This window comes from Carassius auratus, unplaced genomic scaffold (genome assembly GCF_003368295.1).
Source record: "Carassius auratus strain Wakin unplaced genomic scaffold, ASM336829v1 scaf_tig00001250, whole genome shotgun sequence".
NCBI classification, from domain to species: domain Eukaryota; kingdom Metazoa; phylum Chordata; class Actinopteri; order Cypriniformes; family Cyprinidae; genus Carassius; species Carassius auratus.
The window spans coordinates 3,547-20,037 of NW_020523346.1; the positions used below are offsets into that span (position 1 = coordinate 3,547).

At 37.1% G+C, this 16,491-nt stretch overlaps 1 protein-coding gene across 1 annotated transcript; it reads right to left on the reverse strand.

Annotated features, from left to right (window-relative positions):
• Window positions 1–10,932: 10,932 nt before the first annotated feature.
• On the reverse strand, window positions 10,933–14,696 carry LOC113069269 (neuropeptide FF receptor 2-like). Its single transcript, XM_026242301.1, has 2 exons — window positions 14,382–14,696; window positions 10,933–12,677 (listed from the first exon to the last, which is right to left on the reverse strand). The coding sequence occupies exon 2, from the start codon at window positions 12,502–12,504 to the stop codon at window positions 11,215–11,217; it is 1,290 nt and encodes a 429-aa protein (XP_026098086.1). The 5' UTR covers window positions 12,505–12,677; window positions 14,382–14,696; the 3' UTR covers window positions 10,933–11,214.
• Between the last annotated feature and the right edge of the window lie 1,795 nt (window positions 14,697–16,491).

The following is a 16,491-nucleotide window of genomic DNA, read 5'->3' on the forward strand; positions in this document are numbered from 1 at the left end:
CTTTTTCGAACTCCTCCTAGACCGTTAGTCCGATTTCACCAAATTTGACGTGAATCATCTTCAGACCATGCTGGCAAAAAGTTATGGATTTCGTGTCGATATACGAAACGGTTCTCATTTAGCGCATCAAAGAATTTCCTGGAAGGGTGCCAAAATGCATTTGAGGCTGTATCTCTGCAACACTTTGACATATTTGCACCAAACTTTGTATGTGTCATCGCCACCTCACACTGACCATGCCACATAAATTTGGTAACAGCGCCACCTATTGGTCAAAAGTAATAAACCATTCATTAACAATGAATAATTGCACTTATAAAAATGCTAATAACTTTTAAATGCATTAGCCTATTGCAATGAAACTGGGCTCAAAATATTCCCTGGCTTATGCCGATAACATAGATACCAAATATGCCATAGTAAGCTGAACTTCCGGTCCGCCATTTTGATTTATGTTGAAAACATACTTTTTCGAACTCCTCATCAACCGTATGTCCGATTTTCACCAAATTCGAATCAAATGATCTTCAGACTATGGTGACTCAAAGTTATGGATTTTGAGTCGATAGATAAAACCGTTTTCGAATACCAAAGTGACGAATTTGAGGCACAATGAGAAAATGACACTTAAGGCTGTATCCCTGGAATGCTTTGGCATATTGACACCAAACTTTTGTGTGTGTCATTGAAAAGTCACACAGAGTACACCAAATTGATTTTATAACAGTGCCACCTATTGGTCAAGCTTGATAAGCCAAGTAATCATGCTACTAGAGGTGGTATTATGATTTTTTTTTTAGCCATTTCAATTACAATAATTCCAAAATTGCTGTTATTGCTCATCAATGTATTTGGTGTGATGCTTCATGCGATGCTTATCTTTTACATTTGCCGTTGGAGTGCTTGGCCCCGTAATTGCTGCTTGCAGCTATATTTATTATTATTATTATTATTATTATTAGGGGCCAAGCACCGAAGGTGCGTAGGACCCTCTTGTTTTTGTTGGCGTTCTTATTATTAGGGGCCAAGCACCGAAGGTGCGAGGCACCTATTGTTTTTGTTCCGGTTCTTATTATTATTATTATTAGGGGCCAAGCACCGAAGGTGCGAGGCACCTATTGTTTTTGTTCCGGTTCTTATTATTATTATTAGGGGCCAAGCACCGAAGGTGCGTAGGCACCTATTGTTTTCGTTGGCGTTATTCTTCTTCTTCTTCTTCTTCTTCCGCCGCAAGTCTATGGCAGCCCATAGAACCGTTTGCGGGAAAGTTGTATAATTTGGCACACTGATAGAGGACAGTCCCAACATTAACTATAGCAAATTTGAAGCCTCTAACTCCTACTCTCTAGCGCCACCACTTGTCCAAACTTTCAATGTTTGTATGCTAATAACTTTTGAACCGTAAGCCAGAAAATGGAAATTCTTTTTTCCTCTGAATCCTTGGCTTAAGCCAAGTCGAATGAACCCTAAAATTCAAAAATCGCAAGGTTTAGTTTTTTTCGCTATTTTCAACTTTTCGAAAAACTTACTTTTTCGAACTCGTCCTAGACGGTTTGGTCCGATTTTCACGAAAATTGGCTCAGATCATCAACAGACCATGCTGGCAAAAAGTTATGGAATTCAAGTTGATTCGTCCAACCGTTCTCGAATGACACGTGAAAAAATATGACGAAAAGCACGCAAAAATACACGTGAGGCTATATCTCCGCAACGGTTTGGCATATTGAGACCAAACTTGGTGTGTGTTATAATAAGCATGACCTGAGACTACCTGCAGTGTTTCGACACAGCGCCACCTAGTGGTCAGGAGATATGAAAAATGCATATTTTGGCTTATAACTTCTGAATGGTTTGGCCAAAAATTACAAAACTGGTCTCTGTAGATTCAGTGCATCATGTCGAGTCGATTGATATCCAATTTTCCCGTGTCGGCCATTTTAGGCGTCGGCCATTTTGAATTATGTTTCAAAATGCTGTATTTTTTGAACGCATCATCGTATCGTTTCGCAAATAATTACAAAAATATTCGGCTCCATGCCCTGAAGATACTCAAAAAGTTTTGTGGCAGCGCCACCTTGTGGCCAATAGTTATAATGAAATATCACATAAATGCTAATAACTTTTGAATAAATTAGACAATTGAAATGCAAATGGTCACCCCGTATTCTTTGGGTCATGCCGAGAACATAGATACCAATTATGCCAAAATTGGCCATACTTCCTGTCCGCCATTTTGATTAATGTTGAAAACCTACTTTTTTGAACTCCTCCTAGACCGTTAGTCCGATTTTCACCAAATTTGACGTGAATCATCTTCAGACCATGCTGGCAAAAAGTTATGGATTTCGTGTCGATATACAAAACGGTTCTGATTTAGCGCATCAACGAATTTGCTGGAAGGGTGCCAAAATGCATTTGAGGCTGTATCTCTGCAACGCTTTGACATTTTTTGCACCAAACTTTGTATGTGTCATCGCCACCTGACACTGACCATGCCACATAAATTTGGTAACAGCGCCACCTATTGGTCAAGAGTAATGAACCATTCATTAACAATGAATAATTACACTTATAAAAATGCTAGTAACTTTTTAATGCATTAGCCTATTGTAATGAATCTGGCCTCAAAATATTCCCTGGCTTATGCCGACAACATAGATACCATATATGCCAGAGTAAGCCGAACTTCCTGTCCGCCATTTTGATTTATGTTGAAAACCTACTTTTTCGAACTCCTCATCAACCGTTAGTCCGATTTTCACCAAAATTGACTCAGATGATCTGTAGACTGTACTGACAAAATGTTATGGATTTTGTATCGATAGACAAAACCGTTTTCGCATACCACAGCGACGAATTTGAGGCACAATTCCAAAATGACACTTGAGGCTGTATCTCTGCAATGCTTTGGCATATTGACACCGAACTTTGTTTGTGTCATTGAAAAGTCACACAGAGTACACCAAATTGACTTGATAACAGCACCACCTATTGGTCAATTTTGATAAGCCAGTAAATCATGCTAATAGTGGTTGTATTTATGATTTTTTTAGCCATTTCAATTACAATCATCCTAAAATTGCTGTTATTGCTCATTAATGCATTTGTTGTGATGCTCCATGCCATGCTTAGCTCCTACATTTGCCGTTGGAGTGCTTGGCCCCGTAATTGCTGCTTGCAGCTATATTTTGTATCTAGTTTTGTGATGTTCAGAGTTGGTCTGTTTATCTGAATATGTTGTTTGTCACCGTTGTTGAGATTCATACGTTGATTATTGTTATCTGTGTGTGCCTAAAATTAGAATTCTTTAATAAAAAAAAATCACTTGCAAGAGATACCTACAAAATGTATAGAAAATACAGATTTTTTCATTGTGGAATCAAAGCTGTGACAATCAATAATGGAAATTTTACTTTGAGAAAAGACTGTAAATGAGTTCAGTGATTCATGTCAAACAACGATTACATTAAAACATAATCATCAACACGCGATGATTTTTGCTCTTGGTTTGACAAACAAACTTTAAAAGTAAAAAGTTACAAGCCAAGATCCCAGCTAAAGCAAACACTGAACACTATAATGGTGATACACAAATTGTGATTTTTCTCGTTTGGTGATTCTGCTTGTTAACATCAGGTGTCCTTAATCATCCTTAATCTCAATAATGCTTAATCATAACTCAATTAACTTCTTAATTATCTCATTAACTTCAACTCTGCTTCAGTGTTACTTTTAACACTGCTTCAGTGTTTATATGAGTCCACACTCAGAGTGTTAAATTAACACTGGGGATTTTGCTGTGTATGATCATATTTTCTTGACCTCATAAGGACTCTAGCTGCTGCATTTTGGACTACCTGTAGCTTGTTTATTGACGAAGCAGGACAACCACCTAGAAGTGCATTACAATAGTCCAGTCTAGAGGTCATAAATGCATGAACTAGCTTTTCTGCATCAGAAACAGATAACATGTTTCGTAGCTTGGCAATGTTTCTAAGATGGAAGAATGCTGTTTTAGTAACATGGAAAATATGATTTTCAAAAGACAAGTTGCTGTCTAATATAACACCCAGATTTCTGACTGTAGAGGAAGTAACAGTACATCCGTCTAGTTGCAAACTGGAGTCTACGAGATTGTGTGTACTGTTTTTTGGTCCAATAAGTAATATCTGTCTTATCTTTAATAGGAGAAAACTATTATTTACATTTTTAACACTCTGTTAGCTTAGATAATTAAGAAAGTTTCATCTGGTCTCGTTGAGATAAATAGTTGAACATTAAAGATTTCGGACACATTTCCATACAAAAGTTAACAGCAAAAGATACCCTTCAAAGAAGATTTCCACCAATATCTGTGGATGTTGCTTAATTCAAGGTTGAACATTTAAGAGTGGTGTTAGTTGACCTTGCTGTCAGTATTTTTATCTCTTTTTATTTATTTCTTTATTTTTTGAAAGGCCAGCTGGCATGTCCCCAGGACTTAACCCAGGGAGATGATTGCAGATGTTTACATGCAGCACTCATCCTCTCTCTCCTCTTGATGGAATGCTATTACAGCTGATGGTAGAGCAAGCCATCACACATCTGCCATGTCACTAAAGTCAGAGCTTCCACCCTCTGTAGAGAAGGTGATAGCATCGCAGGGATGGAGTTGTTGTCACTTTGCTGTCTCCACAGGACATAAGTGTCCTGTAAACATGTTTTGGAAAAGATGTCAGGCTGGGCATATGGCCTGCGGTGCAAACAGCTTTCTAAAAAATGCTGAAACTATGTCTGCAGAAAAGGGGTCAATGATGTGACCCAGATTTGATTTGTCCAGATCTCTATTTTATTTGAAAATACATTAAAATGTATGATGAGTGTACTTTTTAATATCTGAAATTATTAGATTTTTTTGGGTGCATAAAAATGAAAAATAACTTTCTACAAGAATTACATTCTTGAAAAGAAAACATTATTTATGATTATGGATTGCCTAATATTGTGTCAGTCCCCCTTGTTCTGCCAAAACAGCCCTGATGCGTCGAGGCATGGACTCCTCTGAACATGTCCTGTGGCACCAAGACGTTAGCAGCAGATTCTTTAAGTCCTGCAAGTTGCAAGATGAGACCTACATGGATTTGTTGGTCAAGCACATCCCACGGATGGTCAACCGGATTGAGATCCAGGCAGTTTGGAGGCCAAAGCAAAATCTTGTCATGTTCCCAAACCATCCCTGAACAGTTTTTGCAGTGTGACAACTGTATTATCCTTCTGAAAGATGGCCACTGCCATCAGAAAACAACATCGCCATTAAATGGTCTGCAACATTTTTTTAGATAGGATTTACAAGTCAAAGTAACATCCACATAAATGCAAGGATCCAGGCTTTCTTAGAAGAACATTACCCATAGTATTACACTGCTTCTGCTGCCTACCGGTCTACCTCCCTTAGTGCATCCTTCTGCCATCTCTTCCACAGGTAAACAACACACACGCACCCATCCACCAGATCTAAAATCAAATGTGATTCATCAGACCAGACAACCTTCTTCCATTGCTCCATGGTGCAGGTCTGACTCTCACATGCTTATTGTAGATGCTTTCGGCAGTAGAAAGTTGCTTCACCGGCTGTCCTTCTTTGCACTTCTTTTTGCAGGCACTAACCTCTAACCACAAAACTTGCCGTTTTGGACATGCTCTTACCCAACTATTTTGTCCTTGTCAAAGTAACTCAGATCTTTTCACTTGCCCATTTTTTTTTTCTCCTTCCCTCACATGAAATTCAAAAACTTCCTGTTGGTTTTAATGGCTGATCAGGGTATAAGGACCGAGGATTTTCATTTTTTTCCATTACTGACCCTGTCATTTGTCTTACGTAAAGGTCTTTTACACTACCTCTAAATGGATTCTACACATGGACCATTTGTGACACATGACATCCTTCTTGGAAACTGCAAAGGTTTAATTGGTCGGTTATCATAAAAACCTCATCTAAAGATCTGAAAATTTGAGACAATAGCACTTAAACTGTATTACTTGATGATCTATCACTCTAGATGTGATTCAGGCTGGAGATTCAGGTCACCTCTGCATCTTTATTGATGATGAAGTCATCTGTCTCCAGTCTGCATCCTAATGTAGCGAAAGCCCAATCTTAACTATATCCTGCAGCGACCACCCTTGGTATATTTATATTCCCTCTGGTCTTCCCTTTGACATCTTGAGAGAATTTGTGGGCTCAAGTTGATGCGGCACAGCTAATGGATCAAAGCAAAGGAGCTCTAGGGATCCACTTCTTGAGTGTTTGTATTAGCCGTATATAATCTGTGTCCTCTTGATGCGAAACCACTTGCATATCGTGTCCTGTAATTGCATTGGAACACAACATGAGTACTACTAATGTCCTGTGTGTTGGATATTTTCAAGCTATGCCATGGTATGGCTTTGTTTATGTTGGATGTTTTTCGGGGGAAGCGGGTGTGCAGATCATCATGAGTGTATTCAACCCATGCTCTCACTCTGCTGACTCTATCTAGGATTTATCCTAGGAAATTAGTGGCATTAATGGGAATGTCCTAGACTGAATCGGTTGGATGATGTGTGACTGTCTGTATTCACAGACTCATCCTGCTGAGGTTAATGGTAATGTAACCACGGTTAAGATGAATCGTAGAAGTGACATTAGCACTGTGAAGGAGGAGGATCTATCACTGGAAATCACTTGAAACCACTGAACTGTTTGGTGCAGGTTGGATCAATGGAGTTCACATGATGACCAAAGGTGATTAGGAGGGTAAAGAACGGAGGCACACGAGTCGCCCATTATACTTTCTTATACTTGAGATATTACTATCACTGAAAGCTTGCCAAGTTTTTTCTCTAATGATCCAATTTTGTTGATTGAATGCTGTATAGAGGAGACTGCAAATAGTTTTAACCTTATCCATTACCATCCTTAGTGTTTTATAAAAAATAATAATAATAATTTCATTCAACAGAGGTGTATATTTGAAATTTCTATTCACCAAAGAATTCCCCCAAAAATGTTTCATGGTTTCCATAAAAATATTAAACAGCCACAGGGTACGGGTGGGACATGTCCACCACTTTTTGCTAGGGTCGATATTGTGCCTACCATTTTTTGAAAGTAATTTTAAAAATATCTTCCGGAAGGTATAGCATGTTGTGCTACAAACAAACAAAAAAAAAAAAAAAACAATAGTGCTCGTGCGACCACCTGGGAAAGTTAGTCGTAAAAGAGCGACCAGTGGGAAGAATGAGTCTGGAGCCCTGAAATGGCCAGCTTCCTATTAATGATCTAGCACCATGTTTCAAAATTCTCTGATGCCGCACCTGGTACATCGATGTATTTTTGAAAAGTGAAAATTAAGTTTTTCCACCTCTTAACCAAGTCCCTGAGTAAATTAGGTTATTAAATAAAAAACAGGCAAAACGAGTTGCGCTGTGTCCGTGCCACTTGTCAATGCAAAGTTACACAGCACAGCTGTTTTCGACATTGATAATTATAAGAAATATTTCTTTAGCAGCAAAACAGCATTTTGGAATGACTTTTTAAGGAACATCTGACACTAAATATATTGGAGTAATAGCTGCTGAAAATTCAGCTTTGCCATCACAGGAATAAAGTATATTTTAAAATGAAAAACAGTCATTTAACAGTGAAAAAAAAAATGATGTAGAGTTTACTTTGAAACAAATTTCACTCAGGAATGGAAACATTTCGCAAATAATTACACAGAGCACATTAGATTAAATATGAAATTCTTAAATTCTTGTAAAACCTACTTCAATGATCTGTTTTATTTACAAATTTGAAAAAACAAACCTTTACACTAAAATATTTCACAACAAATAAATGAAGCTTTCATAAGCATAAAAGTTTTTCAAAAAACATAAAATAATCTTTCTCAAACTTTTGAGTATATATACACTTTTTTGCATGCAAATTGTACAGATTTTTATACAGATTAAATTTGTTATTGCTGAATTGCGTACTCAACAATAGTCGGTGGAGTCGGTTGTAACATTATAAAAATATTGGACAATCATTTTAATTATCTTGGAGGAATTTTTATTGATTTGCTCAAAACCCAGGTCTTTGTAATGAATTACTGTGATGAGAGTGGACCAGACTCCATAAGCCAACATCAGTGTACTGATGAGAGCAAACCCTGCAGCCATGTTCCGACATCTAGTGGAGGACGTCCAAGAAGAACCAGTTGGGAGAATCATCTTCTTATTAATAAACACGGCTTTGAAATGATCTGTTCAGTGACAGACCAGAGCAACAAATGCAGCACAGGGCTGGTTTGGTCAGCACAAGAGACTGGAGAATTTGCTGTGTAATTCGCAGTTGCACTCTTTTAAAAACACAACAATAACACAGAACAGACTCATCTGATATTTGATATTTATAGCATGGCTATCTTGATTTGTTACTTGATGATCAAACCTGAAGATGATGTTCTCCAGCATGATTTGGGATGATCCATAGAGCTAGAACTCCATGATTCATAGAACTATTTCTTCAATTTAAACATTTTATTTTTCAAAAAAAAAAAAAAAAAAAAAACCTGAAAGATATTTAATAAACTTGTGGTATATTATTTGAGATTAAAACATTAACCTGTACTTTTTATTTTGTAACTCTTCATTAAAACCATGGACTACAAACTACAAATGTAATTTGTTTGTTTTTAAATTGTACTAAAATAACAATGCAATCAATTGGTTGTGTTTAGTTAAGTTTGATCAAATCAACATTTTTATTTTGAATATTCTTTATGGTAAATATAAAATATCACTTTACACCGAAAGTCTCCGATTGTAAGCTTATAATGCCAGTTCATCTGAGGGATGATAACATCTGCCATCTCTCTAAGACATTCTTATACATTCATTTTTTTCCCACTTTTATTCAAGAAGTGCTCCTTGTATTTTCAATGACACCCCTTTCCTGTGAAAGACGTACTGAGCTGCAATCTTTATCTCTCCTGAACAGAATTACTATTCATCAGCTTCCAATATCTGCTCAGTAGACGCTCATTCTTACTAAAGTGAAATACTTCTAGTCTAATCAAGCCCCATTCTGCATATTGAGTGATGTGACAGTTGCTAATCAGAATTAGCATGAATATGAAGAGCACTGCTAGTTTTGATGATTGCATGTCTGTGGAAGATAAAGATGGAGCTGTTGCTGAGAAAAGGATTCTTGACGATTAATATTTGAATGAGGATATAATATATATGGCTTCATGTAAACTCTTTTGTTTCTGTTTTTGGAGTGTTCCTATACTAGGTCATTCAGATTTCCTCAGAACCTGAACAAAATATAAAAAAAATCACACACACACACACACACACTATATATATATATATATATATAATTGTTTTGTAGATTTATCATTGATGATTGTTTGTTTTTCATGTGGTACATTATGTTCTTATATACTTTGGTGTGTAGATCTATTCATACCAAAAGATCCGAGGGCAGCTCTGCTTGGTGAAATCTGATTCTATTCACGTTGGTTTTTATTGAAGAAGGCAAGTAATGATTCACAATCAAGCACAGTACATTTAATGACATCAAATTGCTATGAATCTTCACATGGCATCTAGAACCTTTACCTTCTGTCTGACCTTCATTTTATTAATGCACGCTTGAAACTCTCGAACAAGTAGGAGTTTTTTTTTTTGAATGCAAATGCATGTGTATATGATTATAAGATAGTGTGGTATATCTATTTAAAACAATGTACAATAATAAAAAAAAACAGGATTTCAAAACTTTTAAGTCAAGGACCCTGATATGATGATTGTGATGGTCTCCTTTTCTTAAATATAATTCCATATATTCGTACACTGACATATTTACACTGTTTGAGAAACACAATAAATGTGTGAAATTACAGATAATAGAATAATGAATAGAATATGAAATAACTGAATTGCACCAAAGCCAAAGAAAATGATTAAATATCTAGAAGATATTTACTTCATTTAAGTTTAAAGAGTATTTTCTTTTTTTTAACCAGTAGTAAAGTACAGTTAGATGCATAACCTGAAGCTTTTATTACAGAAGTGCTTTTCACGATGAATAATTATTTTCATAGCAGCTTTATACATAAACTTAAAGCCATTAAGGCAAAAAGTCAACGGTGGCAAAGATAAACTCTTCTGAAAGTTACAAGCATAAAGTAGCATTTAACATATGTAAATCATAAGGAAAGAGAAATGGCTACTTTGAAATAAATACATATTTTCACAAAACTTAATGCAAATTTGTTTCTTACTTAAACTTGGCTGTCAATAGTAAGCAGAATGAAGCATAATAATATCCAATTCAGTAAATGTGTTTAAGAGTATGGTGTTAAATGTTTTATTAATATTATTAATTAAATTATTATAATTAAATTATATATTGTGTAAAATCTTTTATTCTGTGGAGCCTTTGTGGGGCTCCCAGTTTGAAACCCAGAGCCCAAAATTTGGTTTAATTTTTGCATGTGAAGTCAAAAGTATATATTTTCTAACTGCTGTTTAGATTTTTGTATTCACTATGGTGTTTATCAAACAACACCAAATACAAGAACACAGAGACAAAAGTAGTAGTTTCATATAACAGCAGTGGCTCCGGGCATGTGACCAAAAGTGAGAATCCTATTGGTTGGCCAGTTTTCTTCACCTGAACATAAATGCTCAATTAAGGCCTGTTCACACCAAGACAAATGTTTGAATGTGAAAATTCAGTGCGATAAATATTTACATTTGAATGAACAGCTGGTCAGACCAACATGAAAATTCGCATGCAGTCAGTGCGAAGGAATTCTTTTTTTTTACTGGGATATGTTCTTATCTCTTTTCAGTTAGAGGTCAGTGATGTCTATACAAAACTGTCCTTTATTTAAAGGAAGTCCCACTTTACATCAAGCAACTTTTATTCATGTACAATATATGTGACGATACAATGTAACTGTGGACAGTTAGTTATGAATACAAACTATGCCGATGTTGCATCAAATCATCGGAATCACATGCTTTTTGGCAGTACTACAAAGCAAATGATCAATTCTTAAAGAGAACGTTCACCCAAAAGTGAAAATTCATTAAACTTCTATGACTTTCTTTCTTCTGTGAAACACAAACGATGTTTTGGGTGAACTATCCCGAAATGTGAAGTGCCCTGCTTCCTTTTGAGACTATGCACCTTGACTACAAGTTGGATAACTCAGGATTGTTTGTAGACACTATCTTCTCTGAGAGGCTTTGGAGCGACACCATTTGGCTGTTGTTAGAACACCAATCAGAAAGAGTCTCCACCGACACCTGGCTCACGGCACCCTGTCGCCGGTCAGATTTCTGCTTTTTGAGAGAAAGCAAACTGGACAGTTTAAAAGAGCTGGAGGATCTAAGGACGGAAAGCATTCTCTGATGATATCTGGACCTGACTGCTCTGGCAGAGCGGTACAGATCGCCCAAGAAACAATAGCAGATGGGATTGAGGCTGGAGTTAGTGAGGCCAAGCCACTGCGCAAAAGGACGACTCTGCAGAACCCAGTGAGGTGGATGAACCTCGTGGTCAATCAGGATGTCTGCAACGTAAAGCGGGAGCCAGGAGATGGCGAATAAGAGAACCAGAGTGACCACCACCTTGGCGATCTTCTTGCGCATCTTCAGATGTATAGCGTGCATGGCATGGCTGTGTGGATCAAAATCGTCGAAATGATGAGAAGCCTTCCAGAGCTTCCTTCCCGTCAGAAAACTGATGATGAGGTTGAAGGTTACGGGGATGCAGTAGAGAGCTACGAAGAGGAGCACGTTGTAGACCTGCTTGAGTCTCGCCTGCGGCCAAAGCTCTCTGCAGATTGGCACGACGATGTCGATTAAGTGGATCTCGTCCAGCTTGATCATGAAGAGTAAAGGTGCGCAAATGGCCGAGGACAAGATCCAAACGCATACGATGGTGATGTAGATCTTCTTCTGGGTGAAGTACGAGAGGGAATTGAGCGGGCTGTGAACACTGTAGTATCGGTTGATGCTGATGACGGTCAGGCTGAGGACGCTTGCAGACACGGACACGGCCTGGATGAAGGGAACGGCCCGACACAGGAGGTCTCCGTACACCCATGCGGTGTAGATAGTGTGGCCGAGCGTGATAGGCATGCAGATGCAAACCACCATCAGATCACACACTGCCAGGTTGATGAGCAAACTCCGGGTGGCACTGATGCTCTGCATCCTCTTAGTCTTCTGGCAGGTGAGCATTCGAATGGCCATGAGATTTCCAATGAAGCCCACCCCAAATGATAATGAATACATCACGGTGAGAGCGATAGTGGTGGGCTCTTTGATTGTCAGCAGCAGCAGTCTCTCCAGCTCTCCACTCTGGTGGAGGAAAGCATCGTTTGTGAAGTCCTCGGCATCGTGGAAAGAGGCGTTCGAGGACAGCAAGGCATTTGAGAGCAGAAGCTCTTTTTTCAGCAAGCCTGCGGTGAAATTCATATTCCGTTTGTTTCTCCTAAAGGTTCGGGGGATATTTGTGATGTTTGATATGCGGTAGTTAGAATCCAATGGCTGCTTCAGGCATCCCAGAGTCGATTACTAAAGCTCAAGGCGTCTTCATCTTCAGCCAAAACCAATAAGCTAATGAAATCCATCATTTAGCCAACCGCCCTCTATGGAAACATGACACACATTAGGAGGGAAATTAAATTACAAGGTAACAAGAAATTCAAGCAATTGCACTGACTAAACTGTAAGCCTTAACCTCCTGAAACCCGAGAGATTGCCTGTTGTGCATTTTATAATTTTTCTTGCTATTTGGGATATGTAGGACCTAATAAGTATAATACCTAAAATTTGTTTTTGTACAGGAAGTAGTTTTCCCAGAAAAAAGATGTCCTCATGTGAGGACAGTGGGTCTATCATGATGTGAAATGCTGCAAAGCAGTTTCATTCACTTTGCAAGCACAGATGCACATTGCATGTCATGCATCGCACACAGGATTTCCCAGTGCAGCCTTGTGCTCTGCATTCATGCATTTCATTTATAAAGTTATGTTATGTCCTCGGCAGAGGACATCGGGACTCAATTTCTAAAAAAAAAATTAAAAGACATGAATGAAAATGCATAGGCAAAAACAATAGATTTTTTTAAATCACCAATAAATTTTTAATGTTCAAGATTTTTTTTTTTTTTTTTTACCAAACTTTGTATAAAGATGATTCTCAACTATGGTATAACAGAATAATTCAGTATAACATTTTTCTTTCTGCAAAATGTGTGTAAAATTACCATTAATGGGTTTTCTAATTATATACAATGTATCTATAAACTAAATCTAATTTGCATATAAATGTGTTTTTGGGGCAACATGTAATGAAAAAAGAAGTGTAATAATGTGAGTAATAATTGTCAAGATTTTCATAATAATATATAATATTTCATAGAATATTGAAATATAATTTCTTTCTCTAGTCATTTGTTATGTCTCCAAAAATGCGTCATAAGCATGCGTTTAGTCCCGGTGTCCTCATCTGAGGACATGTATGAAATCAATGTCCTGTTTAGTAACAGAAAGTCATATTTTGATTTGAAACCCCATAACATATTTCTGAGATGTTGATTTATGACACAGAATTAAAAAATTAGACAGATTTAAATGATAACTACAATATATTATAGAAATATTATCATATTTCTATAAGAGTGTCACTAAATTAATTTCAGACATTTTGATGACCAAGGAGAGGGAGTGGTCATGTGAAACATCCAATCATTTGGTATCTCTGAAAAGCCCTGAATGTGCTCTGTACAGGACATCCAGATCTAAAACTGTGGCATGAACAGACTCAGAGAAATTCACAAAAATATAATGTCCTCATATGAGGCCACAGGGTCTCAAGAGGTTAAAATGCAGTGCCTGATTAATGATAAATATCACAAATAACATTTTTCTCCACATTCTTCTTATTTATCATGCTAGATTACATTGTGAATTATGCAAACCACAATAAGTCAGCTGCTTAAGTAAGATAAATTGTGTGTGATATTGTGTGATGCTTCTTAGGGGCACCATTTAGCAAAATTACTCTCATTTCAGACAGTTTTGAGCTACATTTTGTAACCAACAAACACAACCTCAAGGAAAAACAGGCATTTGTGTTACTGGTCTTCAGAAATAATTAAAATGTAATCTCAGCACAGGCTAGTACTAATTAATTTCATATAGGACATATATCTCAGTCTTTTAATAACCCATGTTTGTCTCCGCAAGTTAAGTCCTTTTTTCCTTATTTACTTCTGTCATGCATTAGGTAATTATCGAATGCACAAAACTGCATCGAAATGAATGAATTTGAGTAATATTAATACATACCGATGGTTTGTGTGCAGTAGCAGGTGCGAGCGCATCATGTGCAGTCAGAGGAAGGACTGAGTTCAGTGTGCTTCTCCTTCATCTCCAGCTGATGGGAAGAAATGAGCGACTCTCTGCTGCTATGGGAGCAGTTTTGTCATTCACCTCAGAGCTCCGCACACACCGAGCTGTAGCGCCTGAGTAATTAAAGCGGCACTCGCCAATGTTTTGCTAATTAAAAAAGTTGTGCACATAACCAAAATGACATCACTTTGCATATTCGCACGAGATGAAGACTCTACAAATGACATTTTTGTTCAAGAAAAATCCGTTTTATTCTACATGGAACGGGTCGGCTCATCGTGGGTGCCTCCATGAGATCACATGACCAGCTGCGTCATCCAATTAAATAATAATAATATGTTCACCTTACTTAGAACAAAAAGTAGGCTAACATAAAAACACAAAAAGTGCATTTAAACAAAACCAACAAGCACACCAAACAGTCTGATCAGCTCGGGTCAATATTGTTCAGAGTTATAAAAAAGTGTATTATAGGCACTGCTGGAAGCTTTAACTGCATAAATGCTATTGAAGAAAGTTTGCCTTATATAGATATTTACTTTCTCACATTGTGTGGTGAAAGTTGTCACAGAGGTAACCTGCAGGTATACAGTCTATTATCAGCTTTTAATGGCTTTTTAAGCTGTAACGTTATATGATGTGATGCCTTTATGATGTAATGCACTTTATTAAAGCACTTTGTTTGAGCTATATTTAGCCAGCCTGATGTAAGGCTACACATCAGCTCTCTCACCAGGCTTTGACGTCATGTGGAGTCTCTGCCAAAAAACAAGAACACAGTGCATTATCATTGATTGAAGAAAGATTTGTGACCACTTATCACTTGTATACTACTTTTCAAAAGTTTGGGGTCAGGAATATTTTTTCCCCTTTTCTTTTATTTAGCAAGGATTTATTAAACTAAACTGGAAATAAACACATTTATGATGTTACAAAAAACTTTCTCTTCTAAACCTTCTGTTCATCAGTTAATTGTCATAAAGTTAATATGTCAAATGTGTCAAATATGTTAAAAATGGACATATATTTTAACATATTTCAATGTGAATAATAATAAGGAATTTTTAGTGAGAAGCAATTCAGCATATATGAATGATTTCTGATGAATCATGTCACACTGCAAACTATGATGCTGAAAATCCAGCTTTATCATCACAGGAATAAAAAGCATTTTAAAACACATTCAATAAAGTTATTTATAATGATAATAATAGTACCAATTATGTATATATATATATATATATATATATATATATATATATATATATATATATATATAGTGAGCATCAGTGATACAGTAGAAGAATAAAACTTCCAATCCCTGGATTTGCACAGTAAAAAGTATATATAAAAATGAATATAAAATTTGAGAGAGAGTTTAGCCAGTCTTATTTTGTTTTACTTGTAATTTGGCAACGTCATCTTATGAGATCTTCATCTTCATTCTCAGCAACAGCGACCGTCACATTCAAAGCCCACGCTCGGTATGATTCGAATTTAAGATAGACTGTTAAAAAATGGACACAGCGACCCCCTTGGATTCAATGGAGACAAGTGAAGTCAATTAGAAGCACGCACTTCCTGGGGGTCAAACGAACTGCGCAGACTCAAACTGAGCTTGATGACGTAGATGTCACGTGAGCAACCTGTCTGACAATTGTAAGTCTTCTAATCGCTGTGCCAAGAGAAAACTGAATCACACTGAATCTTGCAGACGTTGTTGAGCAATTTTGTCCCGTTGCTTCTATGGACTCTCTATGGGCTTCTCCCTTGACTTCATGCGTCCACGTCCCCCGATTGCCTCATAGACAGTAAAAGATTGCCTGCGAGCTTCTCCTCTGGTCCATACAGTCATTTCTCTACTGTGTGACAGAGAGTCACAGGTTATGGCGCAATCATTAACCTATTTTTACAAAAACTGCTTCTACTGGGCCACAACCTAAGATACAAGGTAATGGGGCTTTTTATACATTTTCGTGTTTCTTTAAACGAGTCTTTAAATGCCTCAGATGTAAAGTTATTCGCTGTCAAAGTTACGCCAAAATGA

Excerpts from the sequence above, each read along its gene's own strand:
- LOC113069269 (XM_026242301.1), bottom strand. The coding sequence starts at position 12,504 with ATGAATTTCACCGCAGGCTTGCTGAAAAAAGAGCTTCTGCTCTCAAAT.